The sequence below is a fragment of the Acomys russatus genome, chromosome 20, assembly GCF_903995435.1.
Source record: "Acomys russatus chromosome 20, mAcoRus1.1, whole genome shotgun sequence".
NCBI classification, from domain to species: Eukaryota; Metazoa; Chordata; class Mammalia; order Rodentia; family Muridae; genus Acomys; species Acomys russatus.
In genome coordinates this window covers 24,274,208-24,293,170 of record NC_067156.1, presented here as the reverse complement: position 1 = coordinate 24,293,170, position 18,963 = coordinate 24,274,208, and the positions used below count along the sequence as shown (strand labels likewise).

The window sequence follows — 18,963 nt, the reverse complement described above, 5'->3', positions numbered from 1 at the left end:
GCAGGTGCCCATGATGGCCAGAAGAGGACGTGCAATGCCCTGAAGTTGGGGTTACGGGTGGTTGTGAGTCACCTGACATGGTTCTGGGGATTGACCTCTGCAAGCGCAGTCCATGCTTTTAGCCCCTGAGCCACTTTGCCAGCCCCCACCTCCAGAACCGCCTTTGTTTTTACTGCCTGTTGCTCTCCCTTGGCTCCTCCACCTCAAACAAACACAGCCTTTGACTGACAGCAATGATTTCTGTTGATTGGTGACTATCATCAGTAATGGACCAGAAATGTCCTCAGTGTTGGGTTTTGGAGCCCTGTGTTTGTCCAAGTGATACCATTAGAGGCAGACGAACCCAGAAAAGTCAGTGGTGGCACAAAAGAGCCAATGGGTACATTTTCATGCAATTATCTGAGAAGGTTACAATACCTGCCCCGCCTGACCCCACCCCACCCCCTTTTTTTTTTTTAATTGGGAGGTTTGGGAGAAAGGCTCCCTGGGAAGCCTCAGTTTTCCAATTTTGCTCAACACTCTTAAATCTAGACTCTGACCCCAACTGATTTCATAATACATGGACTTCCTCCTCAACCTCCCACTTCCACACGTACCTGATTACTTCTGAGTTGATGGTGCTCACGCATCTGTGACTACCTGCAGATCTTAACCCTGTGCCCTGGGAATCCCACACAGTACCCTATCTCAGTGGGCCAGCGTCTAAATGTGGGCTATCTACAATTCCCCCCAAAGAAAACCTTTTACAAACAGCCATCTGATGCATGGTGCTGATCAGGCCACAGAGCACTAATGGATCCTTCAGGACCCAGGTGACTGGCTTCTGGTAGTGAGCATAGCCTTTAACCAGTGAGCTTCCCCTCCTGACCAGATCCAGTCTTCCATTAGCACACTGCTACCTGAAATACATAAGCTGCTCATAGGCCCAGGGCCTCAGAACTGCCCTTCAGCTTATTGCTTGGTTTGGATGCTGCTTTTTTCCAGTTTAAGAGGATAACATGCTCCACCTGGTTATGATGCACGGTCCTTCCCATACCAATTCATGTCATTATACTATTTTGTTTGTTAAGACCAGGCCTCGTTTTGTATCGAAAACCATAAAGACTTTCTACGTCCATTCCAGCTCTGAATAATGACATGGAGACTTATATTTATTTATAATAGTTTTAGGCCATGGCTTACTGTTGTTCCCAATTAACTCTCTCTCTCTCTCTTTTTTTTTTAAAGATTTATTATTATGTACACAGTATTCTGCCTGCATGTAGGCCAGAAGAGGGCACCAGATTCTCATTACAGATGGTTGTGAGCCACCATGTGGTTGCTGGGAATTGAACTCACGACCTTTGGAAGAGCAGCCAGTGCTCGTAACTGCTGAGCCATCTCTCCAACCCCAAAAACTAGCTCTTATAACCTAAGTTTAATCTACATTCTGCCACATGGTTCTTTGCCTCTCCTCAAATCAATGGACTTCCTCCACATCTCTTGTCTCTTTGGCGAATCTTTTTGCACCTCTTTCTTTCCCATAGTTCCTTTCTCTCTGGAAGTCCTGCCTATTCTCCCCTGCCTTTGCTATAGGGTTAGGGTTAGGGTCAGCTCCTTATTTAGCCAATCAGAAGGTGCTGGAGAACAATGTTTACAAAACACGGAGACAGGTGATGCCCAACAATACCAGAGTCCAACCTGTACTCAACTCTCTGGGTGTAGAAACCAGCATTTGAATTGTATGAAGATAATCTTTACACGGTGCACAAAAGCATCACTCCAGCAATCTCAGGCTGGCCTCAAACTAGGGTCCTCCTGCGGCAGCCTCCCTGGGACGTAGACATGTTCCACCACATCTGGTGTTCTTTGGAGATGAGGCCTCCTGTAAGCCGCACTTGCCTTGAACACCTGCCTTTCATTTCCTCTCAGTGCTAAGATTCATGTGCATTACTCCCTGGCTTATCCCTTGATCTTTCTGAAATCAGAAGCGGGAAAGATCATTAGCTTTAGTAGCTAGAACACGGGAAATCAGCTTCCTCTTCCTTTTTGATAGTGTTACTCCTTCCCCGCTCTCTCAGCCCCCCCCCCCCCATCTGTAGTAATAACGATCGCCAGATATATAGGCATGGAGACTTTATGACATGCCTAATACAGACCCTACACGACTAATTTACCTGTCAAATCACAAAGAAATGGCTTTTGTTCTGCTATGCTAGTCTGTAGTACTGGCTAGCATTTGTTAATTACCAGAAAAGGTGTTAAATACTTTATTATGTTAAATACTTATTGCATCCTTCAGCAACGGCAGGCTAATCTCTTAACCATTATTCTGTTCCCTCTCCTAAATCAGATGACAGTGCTGAAAATATCTAGACAACTGCCATTTTCTTTTCTTTCTTTTTTTGAGACAGGGTTTCTCTGTGTAGTCTTTTTTTTTTTTTGGTTTTTCAAGTTAGGGTTTCTCTGTGTAGCCTTGACTGTCCTAGACTCGCTTTGTAGACCAGGCTGGCCTAGAAATCAAAGCAGTCTGCCTGCCTCTCCCTCCCGAGTGCTGGGATTAAAGGCGTGGGCCACCACACCTGGCCCTGCCATTTTCTTGATAGTTACAGAGGTGGGGGGTAGAGCACAATGCCATCTTTAGGTAGTCTGTTTGTAATTAATATTACAAATGGCACAGGCCTTTAAGGATCAATTAATTTGATAGGTTTTTCTTTTTGATACTGAGTTTCTCTGTATAGTCCTGGAACTCATAGACCAGGCTGGCCTTGAATTTATAGAGATCTGTTTCCCTCAGTTTCCTGAGTGCTGGGACTAAAGGTGTGTGTGCCACCACAGGTCTGCTTTTTTTTTATTTTTACTTTTTTGCTGGTAGTCTTCAAATATATGCTTTTTTAAGTCACAAACTATAAAACCGAACTTTGTTTTTGTTTTTTGAGATAGGGTTTCTCTGTGTACATGCAGATAGAGCATTCATACACTAACTAAATAAATATATCTTTAAAAAAAGATTTTATTTATTTTATGTGTATGAACGCTCTACCTGCATGTAGGTTTGCATGCCAGAAGAGGGCATCACATCCCAGTCTAGATGGTTGTGAGCCACCATGTGGTTGCTGGGAATTGAATTCAGGACCTTGGGAGGAGCAGCCACTGAGAGTCCTGTTCTCCTAGCTTTCCAAGTAGTCATAAACTCAGCATGCCAGGCTATGACAGTAGGAAGGTGTTAGAGCCACACACATCACCTGGGGCTCTTACCCTTCTGTTAGGGTTCAGGGCTATGCATCCCCATGTTCACCTCATTTTCCCAACAGCCTAAGCAGCTGGTGGTTGACAGCATAATTGATTTGGTTTCTTTGAAGAGATCTAAGTGAATTCCAGGTACTTTTTCTTCCCCAGATAATTTTCTGAAATCATGATCATTTTGCCCTTTTGTAGACTTGATTTTTTTTTTTTTTTAAAGATTGCTTTCTTTTTTAAATAGTGTTCTTCCTGCATGTGTGCCTGCAGGCCAGAAGAGGGCACCAGATCCCATTATAGATGGTTATGAGCCACCATGTGGCTGCTGGGAATTGAACTCAAGACTTTTGGAAGAACAGCCAGTGCTCTTAACCTCTGAGCCATTTCTCCAGCCTGTAGACCTGATCTTTAGCTTGGTGATTAGATTGGGTTTGGTGATTCCCAACCTAATTACCATCCTCTGTGAAGGAGCAAGGGAGTGAGGAGACCAGTGATTCCCTTAAATCATGTCAAAGAGTTGCTTTGATTCTTTGCTAGACTCCGCAGGAGGCAAGGCGACAAACAGGAATAATCAACCCTCATTTCCTTTTTACAAACTTCTTAGAGCTGGTCCCTCAGAAACGAAAAGGGGCCACAGAAAGGACTGGGCTGGGAAAGAGAAACGCCGCAGAGGCTCATGAATCGAAAGGGTATGAAGAACAAGCAATGGCAAAGCTGTGATGGGAGCTCCCAAACTTGTCCCCTCAACCCATTATAGTCCCTCTGATGCCTGTGGAGCTTGGATGGGAGGAACTCAAACTACTGTTTTGTTGTTGTTGTTGTTGTTTTGTTTTGTTTTGTTTTTTTCCTTCTTCACGGCATTAAACTTCCCAGAGTTGAGTTTAGCCTTTCCCAAACCATCTTTATATCTCCGGGGCCTAGCTTTGAGTTTGCACATAATAGGCACTGGTGGCTATTTACGTGGAACATTCCTGAGAGTGTAAACGGTCACCCGTTGGCGTAGTGTGGTAATCCGTTGCCTGTTGCACCTTTGTATGTTCTGAGGATCAAGCAGGACAGAAGTCGCTATCCTCAGGTACAGATGAGTCTGAGTCAGAGTCAGTTGTCATGCAGAAATCAGCCAACTAAATCCCACAGGCCTCGCTCTAGGGGTCCAGTCTCTCCACGCCTGGGCATCTCTGAGTGTCTCGCGCGGGGCCGCCGGGACTTGTAGTCGCGTAGACGCGCTGCACACGGACTAAACTACAATGACCAGCGTGCCCCGCGCCCCGCGCCCCTTCTCTTTCAGTCTCTGGGACTTGAGAGGCTCCGCCGACCTGCTGACTGAAAACCGATATGGCCGCCACTCTGGGCAGCGGAGAGCGCTGGACCCAAGGTACCACCAGGTCCCGGACTGGAGGGTGGGTCAAGGCAGTGCTCCGGAGAGATCAGAAATGCGGCTCTTCAGATCTTAAGGCGGAGATCCTGGGCCAGATGGAGGCTTATGGGAAGATGCTAAGCCTGGGTAGGGTTTGGGTTGCAGTGGAGGACGGCCCAAGGCAGAGGCTAGGAACGCTGGCTCCGACGAGGCTGTGGCCCTGAACTCAGTCATCGACTATGACTAGTTGCCACCAGGCCCCCAACCCTGCCCGGGGCTGTCTAGTCAGTCTTGACTTCCTGTGACTCGAGGGCTTTTAAGGATGCCGAGTTGTGTTAACTTACCTGCCCCTATGGATAACCCCTCCAGGTTAGCCACCTGACTCTCAGTCCCGGTTTCATCTTGTCCCTCTAGGCCTCATCGGGCCAGTAGGCTGTCTGTCCTTTTCCATCCTACGGTCAGGCAAAAAGTTTTGATCCCAATACCTATCATGTGTCCTACATTATGCTGATTCTGCAGGGGGAATTTGACAGACGCGGGTCCCTGAGGTCACAGAACTGTCAGTCCACTGAGAGAGTTTGACCGGTTAACAGCCTTTTACAAAACACGGCCAGTAAGTTCCTGGGTTACCACAGCAAGGTTGGGGGTTTGGGTTGCACACTGACAAGGTATCCACCACCAGCTGGGTGTCGAGAAGAAGCTTCGAGGAGAAAACGTTACATAGAAAGGCATGAAGGGTGCGTTGGTGTTGGCCAGGCTGCCGTAAAGCAAGAGTGTGGAGAGACTGTCACTGAAGGGTCCTAAGTAGGACAGAAAGGGATTCCTGAAGCCTTTTCAGGCCTTTTGACAAGACAGGAATGTCCTGTCCTGGCTGGCTTGCTCTGTATTCAGTGAGTAATGAACCCTCTTGCGCTAAACTATAACCTTTTTGTGGGCAACAGTTGGCCTTACCCATACGGCTCCTGATATGTCTAGTCTGGTATCTTGGTTCATATTAATTCTACAAGTGTTAGCTTATTGAGTTAAAAAAAAAAAAAAGATTTATTTTATCTCTAATTATGTGTGTGTAGAGGAAGGAATATGTGCCTGTGAGTTCAGGTGCCTTCAGAGGCTACAGCCATCAGATCTAGCTGCAGCTGGAGTTACAGGAGGTTTGAGCTGCCATGTGGGTGCTGGAGACCAAAGCCAGGTTCTTTCTTTCTTTTTTTTTTTTCTGTGTTAGCCTTGGCTGTCCTGGACTTGCTTTGTAGGTCAGGCTGGTCTCAAACTCACAGCCATCTGCCTGCTTCTGCCTCCTGAGTGCTGGGATTAAAGGCCTGAGCTACCATGCCGGGCCAAAGTCAGGTTCTTTTTTGTTTGGTTGGTTTTGTTTTGTTTTTTGAGACAGGGTTTCTCTGTGTAGCCTTGGCTATCCTGGACTTGCTTTGTAGACCTGGCTGGCCTCGAACTCACAATGGTAACGCCTGCCTCTGCCTCCTGAGTGCTGGGATTAAAGGTGTGCGCCACCATGCCCAGCCTAAAATCAGGTTCTTATAAGAGCAGTCCTCACTCTTAACTGCTGAGCCGTCTCTCCAGCCCCTACAGATGCTAGTTTAAAAGATTTGAACTATTCCATTCTTTGTTTTGTTTTGTTATTTTTTTTTTTTTTGCGGGGGGGGGGGTTGTTTGTTTTTGAGACAGGTTCTGTTTATGCTTTACATTTTAAGGGTAGGAGGCATTGCAAGCAAAGCATTGTTTTATGAGCAGTGTCACCTCTGACCGTGGAGCACAAAGAAGTGGGTCTCTCTTGTACACTGTGCTGCTACAGGCGGAGTATTGGGTAGAGATGCCTCACAAAGCCCTTTCCTGTATCTAAGTGAGTTTGTTGAATGTGTGTGGTAAGTGTGGTGAAATTGTGGGGCTCTGTGTTTCTGGCATTTAAACTTTTTTCTGGAGCGCATCCCGTATTTTCTGTATAGTATTCCAGGGAAGGTGTTTGCTGGAGTTTTGAATGGGTGTTTTTAGTCATCTTAACTTCTCTTATCTATAAGCTGCCTCCCGGAGAGTTAAGGCAAATAGCAAAACTGTAGAGCTGGGCATAGTTGCATATGCCTGTTAATTCCAACACTAGAGAGGCTAAGGCAGAAGGTTCATGAATTTGAGGCAAGCCAAAGGTACCTAGTGAAACCTTTTCTCAAAAAAAACAAAACCAAAAACAAAGCCCAAAGTCTGAAGTTGATTTGACCCGGAGGTTGACTTGGGGGTTGCTTTGCAGCTTACATTGATGCAGTTAGAAGAAACAAATACCCAGATGACAGACGGCCTGACAGCCATGATCCCTGTGGTTGCTGTAACTGCATGAAGGCTCAAAAGGAAAAAAAGTCTGAGAATGAGTGGAACCAGACCCGGCAGGGAGACGGGAACTCCACATACACTGAGGAACAGCTGCGTGGGGTACAAAGGTAAGCCCGAAGAAGGATAAATAAGAGATTTTATATGAAGTGCTCAGAAGAGTGTCTGTTTAGTGTGTGGATGTTTCCCCTGCATGTATGTCCGTGCACCATGCACCCTTGGAGACTGGAAGAGGGCTTTGAACACTAGAACTGGAGTTACAGGCAGGCAGCACCCATCTGGTGCTGGGACTCAAACCCAGGTGGTTTGGAAGAGCAGCCAGTGCTCTTCAGCACCGAGTCATCTCTCCAGGCCCCTTCTTGAGTTCAGATGAAAGACTGGGTAGAAATGGAGTTTTTGAGCATACCATGAGTTGTCTGATCTGCTTTAAGGGAAGCAGAGAAGGGGGCTGGAGAGATGGCTCAGTGGTTGAGAGCGCTACCTACTCTTCTAGAGGTCCTGAGTTCAATTCTCAGCAACCACATGGTGGCTCACAGCCATCTATAATGAGATCTGGTGCCCTCTTCTGCCCTGCAGGAGTGCATTTAGATACACGCGGATAGAGTACTCATACACATAAAATATATAAATAAGTCTTAAAAAATAATAAAAAAGATGTCCTTAGTGAGGTGTGGTGATCCAGGTTTGGTTTTGTTTGTTTGTGTGTTTGTTTTGTTTTTTTAATTAATTTATTCTTGTTACATCTCAATGTTTATCCCATCCCTTGTATCCTCCCATTCCTCCCCCCCGCCCTTGTTTTGTTTTTTGAGACAAGGTTTCTCTATGTGGTCTTGGCTGTCCTGGACTCACTTTGTAGACCAGGCTGGCCTCGAACTCACAGCGATCCACCTGCCTCTGCCTCCCAGTGCTGGGATTAAAGGCGTGCGCCACCACCGCGTGGCGGTGATCCAGGTTTGTAATCCCAACTACTAGGAGACAGAGAGCCGGATCTCAGGGTTAACGCTAGCTTGGACAACAAAGGGAGTTAAAGATAATACTGGGCAGCTAGGGAGACCCAGTCTCAAAACAGTGAAGAGACAGCTGGCAGTATAACTCACGGTTAGAGTGTCTGCCTAGTATTTCAAGACCCTGAGTCCAGTCCCCAGAATCATAAAACAAACAAAAAAGAAACCAGATTAATCCTAGTACTTGGGAATTTGAGACCAGCCTGGTCTTCAGAGCAAGTCCAGGATAGCCAGGGCTAAACAGAGAAACCCTGTCTTGAAAAACAAAAAACAATCCTGAAAAAAAAAAAGAAGAAGAAAAACAAACAAACAAAACAAAATAAATAAGCTAGCTAGCTTATTTTTCTTTTTTCCTTCCTTTTTAAAAGTTTTTAAAATTTTTTTATTTTTCAAAACAGAGTTTCTCGTGTAGCCTTGGCTGTCCTAGACTCGTTTTGTAGACCAGGCTGGTCTCGAACTTACAGCGATCCGCCTGCCTCTGCCTCCCCAGTGCTGGGATTAAAGGCATGTGCCACCACGCCTGGCGCTGGCTGATTTTTCTAGTTTTGCTGTTTTCAGATTAACTTTCTTCTGCCACTTCCATGGATAGAGGAGGCGTGGAGGCGTGCACCCAGAGGAGCGGTGCAAAGCACTGAGATCTGGGGAGGAAGGCTTGGATGCTTCGCTGTGGGTTCACTGATTTTCTCTTAGGCTTGTTTAGAGCTCACAGGCTGGAGGGGAATGTTGTACAGATCGAGCCTTGGCAGATAGACACATTGAAATCTTTTTCCTTTAAGAATCAAGAAGTGCAGAAATTACTATGAAATTCTGGGTGTTTCTCGCAATGCCAGCGAGGAAGAGCTTAAGAAGGCTTACAGGAAGCTCGCCCTGAAGTTTCACCCGGACAAGAACTGCGCTCCTGGAGCAACGGACGCCTTCAAAGGTTTGCCCTGGAGCCCTTGCCCATTTGCCCTTGGGGTGGCAGCGGCAGCAAGTTTGTTAGTTTTTATGACTTTTAATTATATTTGTTTATCTTAGTAGGGGCATATGCATGGAGGTCGGAGAACAACCTTTAAGAATCAGTTCTTGGGAGCCGGGCGTGGTGGCGCACGCCTTTAATCCCAGCACTCGGGAGGCAGAGGCAGGCGGATTGCTGTGAGTTCAAGGCCAGCCTGGTCAACAAAGTGAGTCCAGGATGGCCAAGGCTACACAGAGAAACCCTGTCTCGAAAAACCAAAAAAAAAAAAAAAAAAAAAAAAAAGAAGAATCAGTTCTTGGGCTGGAGAGATGGCTCAGAGAGGTTAAGGGCACTGCCTGCTCCTCCAAAGGTCCTGCGTTCAATTCCCAGCATCCGCATGGCGCCTCCCAAGCATCTATAATGTGACCTGATGCCTTCTTCTGGCCTGCAGGTGTACATGCAAGCAGAACACTGTATACATAATAAATAAATAAATATTGGAAAAAAAAAAAAAGAATCAGTTCTTGCCAGGTGTGGTGGCGCATGCCCTTACTCCCAGTGCCTGGGAGGCAGAGGCAGGTGGATTACTGTGATCCTGATCCAGGACAGCCAGGGCTACTACATTTTTCCTTGACACACACTTTTGTTTGATACAGATTCCTGTATCCCTGTCTGGCCTCAAACTCAGGGACAGTCCTGCTGCTTCTGCTTTTCTTTTTCTTTTTCTTTCTTTCTTTCTTTTTTTTTTTTTTTGAGACAGGCTTTCTCTGTGTTAGCCTTGGCTGTCCTGGTCTCCTTTTGTAGACCAGGCTGGCCTCGAACTCACAGCCATCTGCCTGCCTCTGCCTCCTGAGTGTTGGGATTAAAGGCATGTGCCACCACACCCTGCTTGCTTCTACTTTTCAAATGATGGGAATACAGGTATGCACCACCAAGCCTGGATTTTTACATACTCGTGTGTGTGTGTGTGTGTGTGTGTGTGTGTGTGTGTGTGTGTGTGTATGTATGTACATATATGTTGTGCTCCTGTGTGTGTCCTTGTGTGTAGAGGCCAGATGACAAACTCAAGTGTTGTTTTTCAGAATCCATCCACCTTTGTTTTTGAGACAGGGCCTCGCACTGGCCTTCAGGTAGGCTGTGCTGGTTGTCAGACCTCACAGTGTCTGCCTTAGCAGGCTGGGTCATGAGCGTGGACCCACAGAGCCTGGCTTCCTATATGGGTTCTGGGCATTATGCTGCAGCACATAAACACTACCTGTTGGATATCGCTTGATGCTCTTTCTCTCTCCCCACCTCCCTCCACCTCTCTCTTTTGAGACAGGGTCTCAGTCTATAGCCCTGGCTGTCCTGGAACTAGTTCTGTAGACTAGGATGGCCTTGAACTCAGAGATTCGCCCCCTCCCTCTGCCTCCCCAAGTGCTGGGATCATAGGCATGCGCCACCACTGCTTTTTTTGTTTTGTTTTGTTTTTTGGTTTTTCGAGAAAAGGTTTCTCTATGTAGCCTTGGCTGTCCTGGACTTGCTTTATAGGCCTTGAACTCAAGAGAACCACCTGCCTCTGCCTCCCTGAGTGCTGGTATCACAGGCATGCGCCACCACACAGCACTACATTATTAATAACAATTATAACAGTTCCCTCCAACCTTCATCTACTTACATTGGTATCTTTTTTGGAACGAAGTTGGATTTTGATTTTTGTTTTCTGTTTTGGGGGCTGGAGAGTTGGCTCAGCAATTAAGAGCACTTGTTGCTCTTGCAGAGGACCTTTGTTCAATTCCCAGCACCAACAGAATGTCTCACAATCATCTATAACTCAAGTCCTTAGGGATCTGATGTCCTCTTCTGGCCTCGAAGGGAAAATCTTTTACATTTATTTCTGTGGGTGTGTGGATATATAAAGGCCAGAGGACAACTAGCAGAATTTGGTTCTCTCCTTCTACCATGTGGGTTCCAAGGATTGACCTTAAGTTATCTGGCCAGATGAGGAATGCTTTTACTCACTGAGCCATCTTGTGGGTACCTAAGAAAATTTTAAGTTATTCTTGGGGCTGGAGAGATAGCTCGGTGGTTAAGAGCACTGGCTCTTCTTGCAGAGGACCAAGATTCAATTCCCAGCATCCACACAGTGGCTCACAACTGTCTGTAGTTCCAGCTCCAAGAGATTCAACACCCTCTGCAGGTCTCTGTGGACACTGCACACATGTGTACACATACATACAGTCAGTCAAAACATCCATACACATAAAAGGAAATAAATTTTGTTTGCTTGAGAAAATGCCCGTGTAGTGCTTGCTGACCTGGAACTCACTAGGTAAACCAAGTTGGCCTTGAAATCACAAGAGATCTGCCTGTCTCTGCCTCCTGAGTGCTAGGATTAAGGTTTGTACTACCATGCCCACCTAAAAAACAACCTTTGTAAAAAAAAAAAAAAAAAAGTCCCTGAGTGTGATGGCGCATGCCTGTAATCCCAGCACTCTGGGAGGCAGAGGCAGGTGGATCAATGTGAGTTCAAGGCCAGTCCAGTCCACAAAGTGAGTCCAGGACAGCGAGGGATACACAGAGAAACCCTGTCTTGATTTAAAAACAAAAAACAGAAACATTTTTTAAAAGTGCCTGTATACCATGAGGCCAGCTTCTCTGTTGTACCTCTGGTTCTCACAGCACTGCTTAGAGAACGTGTGGAAAGCCCACATTCTCTCGTTTTTTCGGTTGTGAGCCCAGCCTTTGATGGCTGAGCCATCTGTCCAGCCCCATATTCTCTCATCTTCATATGGAAGTCCTTCTCAAACACCAATGCCATTTCTTTGGGAAATCTGTTGCTTTTCAAGGAGTGTAGGCAGTCAGGCGTGGTGGCGCACGCCTTTAATCCCAGCACTCGGGAGGCAGAGGCAGGCGGGTCGCTGTGAGTTTGAGGCCAGCCTGGTCTACAAAGTGAGTCCAAGACAGCCAAGGCTACACAGAGAAACCCTGTCTTGAAAAACTAAAAAAAAAAAAAAAAAAATCAAGGAGTGTGTGTGCATGTAAGCAACCCTATTTGTGTGTTTCTGTTTTTCTATTTAGCTGATTTCTTGATGCAAACACTAATAGTTTTGAAGAAGAATCGTAACAAAGTGTTCTTTCCTACTGTGTCTATGGTTGTGTTGATACCAGCAGGCACCTGCGTCACAGAGTGCACGGAATATCTGTGTGTGGTATATGTGTGTGTGTGTGTGTGTGTGTGTGTGTGTGTGCGCGCACTTGGCAGATCCTGAGCCTCACAGGTAAACGTGCTTCTTACCTGTGAGCTGCAGCTCCATCCCTTAAATAATTTGTATTTATGTGCATGTGTGTGTTTATTTGTCTGTGCTCACACTGTATGTACATATGTCCTAGAGGTCAAAACATGGTGTCAAAATCACAGAAACTAGAGTTTCAGGCAGTTGTAAGACACACATTGTGATGCTAAGAACTGACCATGGGTTCTCTATGAGAGCAACAGTGAGCTGGGCATGGTGGCACACACCTTTAATCCCAGCACTTGAGATGCAGAGGCAGGCAGATCTCTGAGTTTGAGGCCAGCTTGGTCTACAAAGCGAGTCCAGGACAGCCAAGCTACACAGAGAAACCCTGTCTTGAAAAAACAAAAACAAGAGCAACAGGTGCTCTTGACTCTGAGCCATCTCTCTTGCTCCCTCCAAAGCCCATTTTTGAATAATAGGAATGGTAAGCATTTCTCCAATATGTCTGAAATTATTGTCACTCAGAGTTAGGGACAGGGTCCCAACCTCAGGACAGCTGGGGTGACTCAAGAGCCCCTAGTTAAGGGCTACTTCCCAGTTCAGTAGCAGTTCCTAGTTGTTCCTGTTTATCAAGACTGAACACCATCTCTGGGGCAAGTCCTTTGAGGGAACTCTGTGAGGCTGTCTAGCCTCAACTCTGGGCGTCTTGCCTTTGCTGCAGTGGATGTTGTTGCCATGGTAATCCTCGGCCACAGCCAGAGATGTGCTCATGTGCTGCCTCTTGTTGGTTGTAGCAATAGGAAATGCCTTCGCAGTCCTGAGCAATCCCGACAAGAGACTCCGGTATGATGCGTATGGAGATGAGCAGGTGACGTTCACTGCGCCTCGAGCCAGATCTTATCATTATTACAGAGATTTTGAAGCTGACATCTCTCCAGAAGAACTATTTAATGTGTTCTTCGGAGGACATTTCCCATCAGGTTAGTATCTTTTTTTTTTTTTTTTTTAAGTTTTGCGAGCATGTATGTCTGTGTACCTTATGTGAGGCTGGTGACAGAGGTCAAAAGAAGGCCACTCTGGAGCTGGAATTACATTTGTGAGTGCTGTGGGTACTGGGTCTTCTGGAAGAGCAGCCAGTGCTCTTAGCCACTGAGCCATCTCCAGCCCAAAGCTGGGATCTTAAAGCTATGATTCTTTGTTCCTCTCCTTACCTCTCTTCCTCTCTTCCTCTCTTTTGTTGTCTCTGTCTCTGTCTGGGGTGCCCCTCCCCCTTTCCTGCTCTCCCACGCTCATATAATAAACTTCTCCGTATCATAAAAACAAAGTATGAATTTTTATACCTTTTTTGTTGTTGTTGTTTGAGACAGGGTTTCTCTGTGTAGCAGCCTTGGCTGTCCTGGACTCGCTTTGTAGACCAGGCTGGCCTCGAACTCACAGCGATCCGCCTGCCTCTGCTTCCCGAGTGCCGGGATTAAAGGCATGTGCCACCACACCTGGCTTTTTATACCATTTTTTATGCATGTTTGCTAACACTTGTTTGTTTGAAGATCTGAATAGATACCGGGCATGATAGCATATACCTGTCATCCCAGCACTCGGGAGGCAGAGGCAGGCAGATCTCTGTGAGTTCAAGGCCAGCCTGGTCTACAAAGTGAGTCCAGGACAGCCAAGGCTACACAGAGAAACCTTGTCTTGAAAAATAAGAAATAGAGCCGGGCGTGGTGGCGCACGCCTTTAATCCCAGCACTTGGGAGGCAGAGGCAGGCGGATCATTGTGAGTTCGAGGCCAGCCTGGTCTACAAAGTGAGTCCAGGATGGCCAAGGCTACACAGAGAGACCCTGTCTCGAAAAACCAAAAAAAAAAAAAAAAAAAAAAAAAAAAGAAAAATAAGAAATAGAGCCGGGCGTGGTGGCGCACGCCTTTAATCCCAGCACTTGGGAGGCAGAGGCAGGCGGATCATTGTGAGTTCGAGGCCAGCCTGGTCTACAAAGTGAGTCCAGGATGGGCAAGGCTACACAGAGAAACCCTGTCTCGAAAAACCAAAAAATAAATAAATAAATAAATAAATAAATAAATGATGGAGTAGACTGAATGGGAGTTTGATGAAGTCTCTAGCCTACGCCTGTGCTTAATTTTGACTATATCATTTCATTTCTTTCATCTTAGTCACATACCTGAAAAATGGGACTGATATGAAAAACTATATTTACATATTACACTGTAGACTGAACCCAGTGTTCACAAATTCTAGGCAAGGCAGAATCTAAGTGCCCTAGCTGCCTGGCTGGTTTTGAAACCCTTGTGTAGCCCAAGACAGTCTTCTTGAACTTGCTGTCCTCCTATCTCAACCTTTCAAGTAGATGTGATAATAGACTACATTTCCAGGCCTGGCTGAGGGATTGTTTTTACTAATTGTTTTTCATGATTTTTTTTTTTTTTTAATGGGGCTTGTCATGGGTGAGAAAAGTCACCTCAGGGCTTGCCCCTCGGATTAGGTTTTGTAAATGGTTTATAGATCAAGAGCAAAATGTCTTTATTAAGGTCATCACAAAATTGCAATTACAAAGAAAAGTTAGGCCTCTCCCCAAAACAAACACTATTTGGGAAAATAGGAGGAGACAAGATAAAATCAGGGAGGGAAGTGAGTGTGTGTTATATGTGCTCATCCCACCACACCCGAAGCCTGAGTCTGACCTCTGCGACCTGCAAGGTAGAAGGATAGAAACAGTTCTGGCAAGTTGTCCTTTGACCTCCATGCATGTACACGTGTGCACGCATATGTAAACACAGACTAAATAAATGAATAAATGTAATAGTTTTAAAAGTCCTTTAAGGGCTAGGGAGATGGCTCAGGGGTTAAAATCACTGGCTGCTCTTGAAAAGGACAAAGGTCTCCAGGTATGGTGGCGCACACCTTTAATCCCAGTACTCGGGAGGCAGAGGCAGGCGGATCGCTGTGAGTTCGAGGCCAGCCTGGTCTACAAAGTGAGTCCAGGATGGCCAAGGCTACACAGAGAAACCCTGTATCGAAAAACCAAGAAAAGAAAAAGAAAAAAATATTTTTTTATTCTTTTTTTAAAAATTAATTTATTCATATTACATCTTGATTATTAGCCCTTCCCCTGTTTCCTCCCATTCTTCCCTCCCTCCCATTTCTTCTCTTCTCCCCTCTCCTATGTCTGTGACTGAGGGAGACCTCCTCCCCCTATATATGCTCTCAGAATATCAAGTCTCTTCTTGATAACTAGCTATCCTTCCTCTGAGTGACGCCAGGCCTCGCCATCTGGGGGACATGGTCAGAAAAGGGGCACCAGAGTTCGTGTGAGAGTCAATTTTTGAAAGGACAAAGGTTTAGTTCCCAGCACCCATGTGGCTCACAACCATTTGTAGCTCCAGTTCTAGGAGACTTGTCACCCTATTCTGGCTTCTGTGTGCACAGCTTATATATGATGCACAGACATATATGTAGACAACATACATACACATAGAACAAATTAATTTTCAAATGTTCCAATGAATCACTGGGCATAGTGGTATATACTATGTATAGTGTGGATACCAGCACTTGATGAGTGAGGAAGCAAGAGCATCAGACATTCAAGGTCATCTTTTTTTTTTTTTTTTTTTAATTTTTGGTTTTCCAAGACAGGGTCTCTGTGTAGCCTTGACTGTCCTAGACTCGCTTTGTAGACCAGGCTGGGCTCTAACTCACAGCAATCTGCCTGCCTCCCGAGTGCTGCGATTAAAGGCGTGCGCCACCATGTCCAGCTTCAAGGTCATCCTTCAATACATAGCAAGCTTGAGACCAGCTGGACTTCATGAGTCTCTGTCTCAAAGTAAACAAAACAAATCAGAAAACAAAAAGGGAGCTGGGGCTTGGTGGCGAAGGGCACTGGCTGCTCTTCCAGAGGACCCAGGCTTGATCCTTAGTGCTCACACGGTGGCTCACAGACATCTGTGATTCCAGTTCCAAGGGATTGACCTCTCAGGCATGCATGTGGTATCCATACATACATGCAGATAAAATAAACACACAAATAAATCATTTGTTGTTGTGTTTTGAGACAAGGTTTCTATCTAGGCCTGGATCCCAGAACTCAAATTCAGGCTGGCCTCAAACTCACAGAATTCTGCCTGCCTCTGCCTTGAGTGATGGGATTAAAAGTTTGTGGAACCCCCAGGCTTGGTGAGCAGGCAGATCACTGTGAGTTTGAGGCCAACCTGGTCTACAAAGTGAGTCCAAGACAGCCAGGGATACACAGAAAAACCCTGTCTAGGGCGGGGAGGAAGTGTGTGAAACCACACCCAGTAACATAACACAAATCAATCTTTAAAGAACAAATAAAAACACATAAAAACATCTCAGCAGCTAAGAGCACTTATAGAGGACCTGCGTTTGATTTCCAGCACCCACACAGCAGCTCACAGCCATCCCAGGTGAATCTGATGCCTTCTCGTGGCCTCCATGGGTACTGCATACATACAGTACACACCAGCCCTATACACTGAATTATATGAGTGGCTATTAAAGATGTCAGTTGCTAGCCGGGCATGGTGGCGCACACCTTTAATCCTAGCACTCAGGAGGCAGAGGCAGGTGGATTGCTGTGAGTTCGAGGCCAGCCTGGTCTATAAAGCGAGTCCAGGACAGCCAAGGTTACACAGAGAAACCCTGTCTCGAAAAACAAAAACAAAAACAAAAAAAGATCCCAGTTGCTAGTACTGGCCACAGAAACAGACAAAAATATGTCCCATAGGATTTGTGGCTAAAATGCTCTCTCTGTCTTCTGGCCTTTCAGAGTTTCTCCCCTGAAGTCAGTAGAGTGTTGTACATCCCGTGCCCCGTTGGCTCCCTTGGCTCCCCTACTGCCATGCTTTTCCGCTGGGCACAATAAACAGATGCCCTATCTTTAGCTTCACTGGGAGCAAGACATGGAAAAGGAGAAAAAAGAAATTGCAATCTCATGAAAGTTCTCTCTCTCCCTCCTACTCTTCCCTCGCTCTCTCTTTTTCCAGGCAATATTCACATGTTCTCAAACGTGACAGATGACAGTCACTATTATCGCAGGCGGCATCGCTATGAGAGGACACAGACACACAAGAGAGAGGAAGAAGACAAACCTCAGGTGTGTGGGGAGCGGAGATCATACACATGGCCATACTGAGCCTGCTTCTATGGGGGTGAGGAGACCTGTTCATATGGGGCTGTGCTGAGCCTGCTTCACCATGCCTAGCTTGTGTAGCAGCCTTTTTTTTTTTTTTTAAGATTTTTGTTTGTTTGTTTTTCGAGATAGGGTTTCTCTGTGTAGCCTTGGCTGTCCCAGACTCACTTGTAGACCAGGCTTGCCTCAAACTCACAAAGATCCACCTGCCTCTGCCTCCCAAATGCTGGGATTAATTTTTATTATTAAGCATACAGTGCTCTGCCTTCCTGTGCATCCACACGCCAGAAGAGGGCACCAAATCTCATTATATATGGTTGTGAGCCACCATGTGGTTCCTGAGAATTGAACTCAGGACCTCTGGAACAGCAGCCAGTGCTCTTAACCACTGAGCCATTTCTCCAGCCCATGGGGCTATCTTGATTGAGCTGTTTTGTTTACTAGAGAAAATAAGAATTTCTTTACAAATATTCAGAACTAGCTGGGTGGTGGTGCATACCTTTGATACCAGCACTGAGGAAACAGAAGCAGGTGGATCTCTGTGAGCTGGAGGCCAGCCTGGTCTACAGAGTGAGTTCCAGAACTGGCAAGGCAACACAGAGAAGCCCTGTCTCAAGAAACAAACAAAAAATTCAGAATGTTTTTATTTTTTTAAAAGATTTATTTATTATTATGCATACAGTTGGATTGTACCCCTGCAGGCCAGAAGAGGGCATCAAAGATAGTTGTGAGCCACCACGTGGTTGCTGGAGATTGAACTCAGGACCTCTGGAACAGCAGTCAGTGCTCTTAACCACTGAGCCATCTCTCCAGCCCAACGTTCAGAATTTAAAGGGGTGTAAAGTAAGAACCCCAGGGAGGCTCAGAAAGCTCAAAAGGCAAGAAGTCCTGCTGGGATCACCCTGGCTGTCAGGCTTGGTGGCGAGCATTCTGACTTGCTGAGCTATCTTGGTGGCCTCACCTTCATGTACACATTCAAAAAACAACAAGGCACTCACAGTGGCACACGCCTGTTATCCCAGCACTCGGGAGGCAGAGGCAGGCGGGTCTCCGTGAGTTCAAGGCCAGCCTGGTCTACAAAGTAAGTCCAAGACAGTCAAGGCTAGATAGAAAAACAACCAACAAACAAAAAAGCAACAACAAATACTATGCCTCTGGCTGGCTCTCATCACAGTCCCTGAGAGGCTGTGTCCTTTCTCCAAACAGTACTTAGTAAGGGAGGGGGATGAACCTTGACCCTGCATTGCCAAGGAAGAATGTGATTACCTCTGACAGATGTCTTCAATTTTGGACAGCTGTGGCATAGTAAGTGTGGTTTAGCACTAGCAATTAGCAACTAGCTCAGCCCTATCTAGCAGAATTACTTAGCGGTGTAAGGGACAGTGGGATTATGGACAGTCAGTGCAGGTTGGAGGTGTTTCCTTTAGCCTCTCAGCAGAGAGAAAATATGTTGTTGGCTTGGCTTCTAAGTTGAAATCCAGCCTTTGGCAAACCTTGGCTTTGTGGCCATTCCTGTGCAGTACAGTAATAACCCATTTCCTGTGGATGTCTGTACTCTCAGGCCCATTTCCTGTGGATGTCTGTACTCTCAGGCCCTTCTCCTTTCTCTTCTACAGACACCGTATTCTGCGTTTATTCAGCTGCTTCCAGTTCTGGTGATTGTGATCGTCTCTGTCGTCACTCAGCTGCTGGCTGCTAACCCCCCGTACAGCTTGTTCTATAAATCGTAAGTTG

The 18,963-nt window shown here is 46.1% G+C and overlaps 1 protein-coding gene across 1 annotated transcript in view; it reads left to right on the top strand.

Moving 5' to 3' along the window:
• The first annotated feature begins 4,456 nt into the window (after positions 1-4,456).
• Positions 4,457-18,963, top strand: part of Dnajc18 (DnaJ heat shock protein family (Hsp40) member C18) — a 28,010-nt gene continuing 13,503 nt past the window's right edge. The window contains exons 1-6 of the mRNA XM_051163793.1: positions 4,457-4,594; positions 6,831-7,017; positions 8,688-8,833; positions 12,861-13,046; positions 17,084-17,193; positions 18,846-18,955. Of these exons, the coding sequence (XP_051019750.1) occupies positions 4,555-4,594; positions 6,831-7,017; positions 8,688-8,833; positions 12,861-13,046; positions 17,084-17,193; positions 18,846-18,955 (779 nt within the window). The 5' untranslated portion in view covers positions 4,457-4,554. The remainder of the gene's footprint in view (positions 4,595-6,830; positions 7,018-8,687; positions 8,834-12,860; positions 13,047-17,083; positions 17,194-18,845; positions 18,956-18,963) is intronic.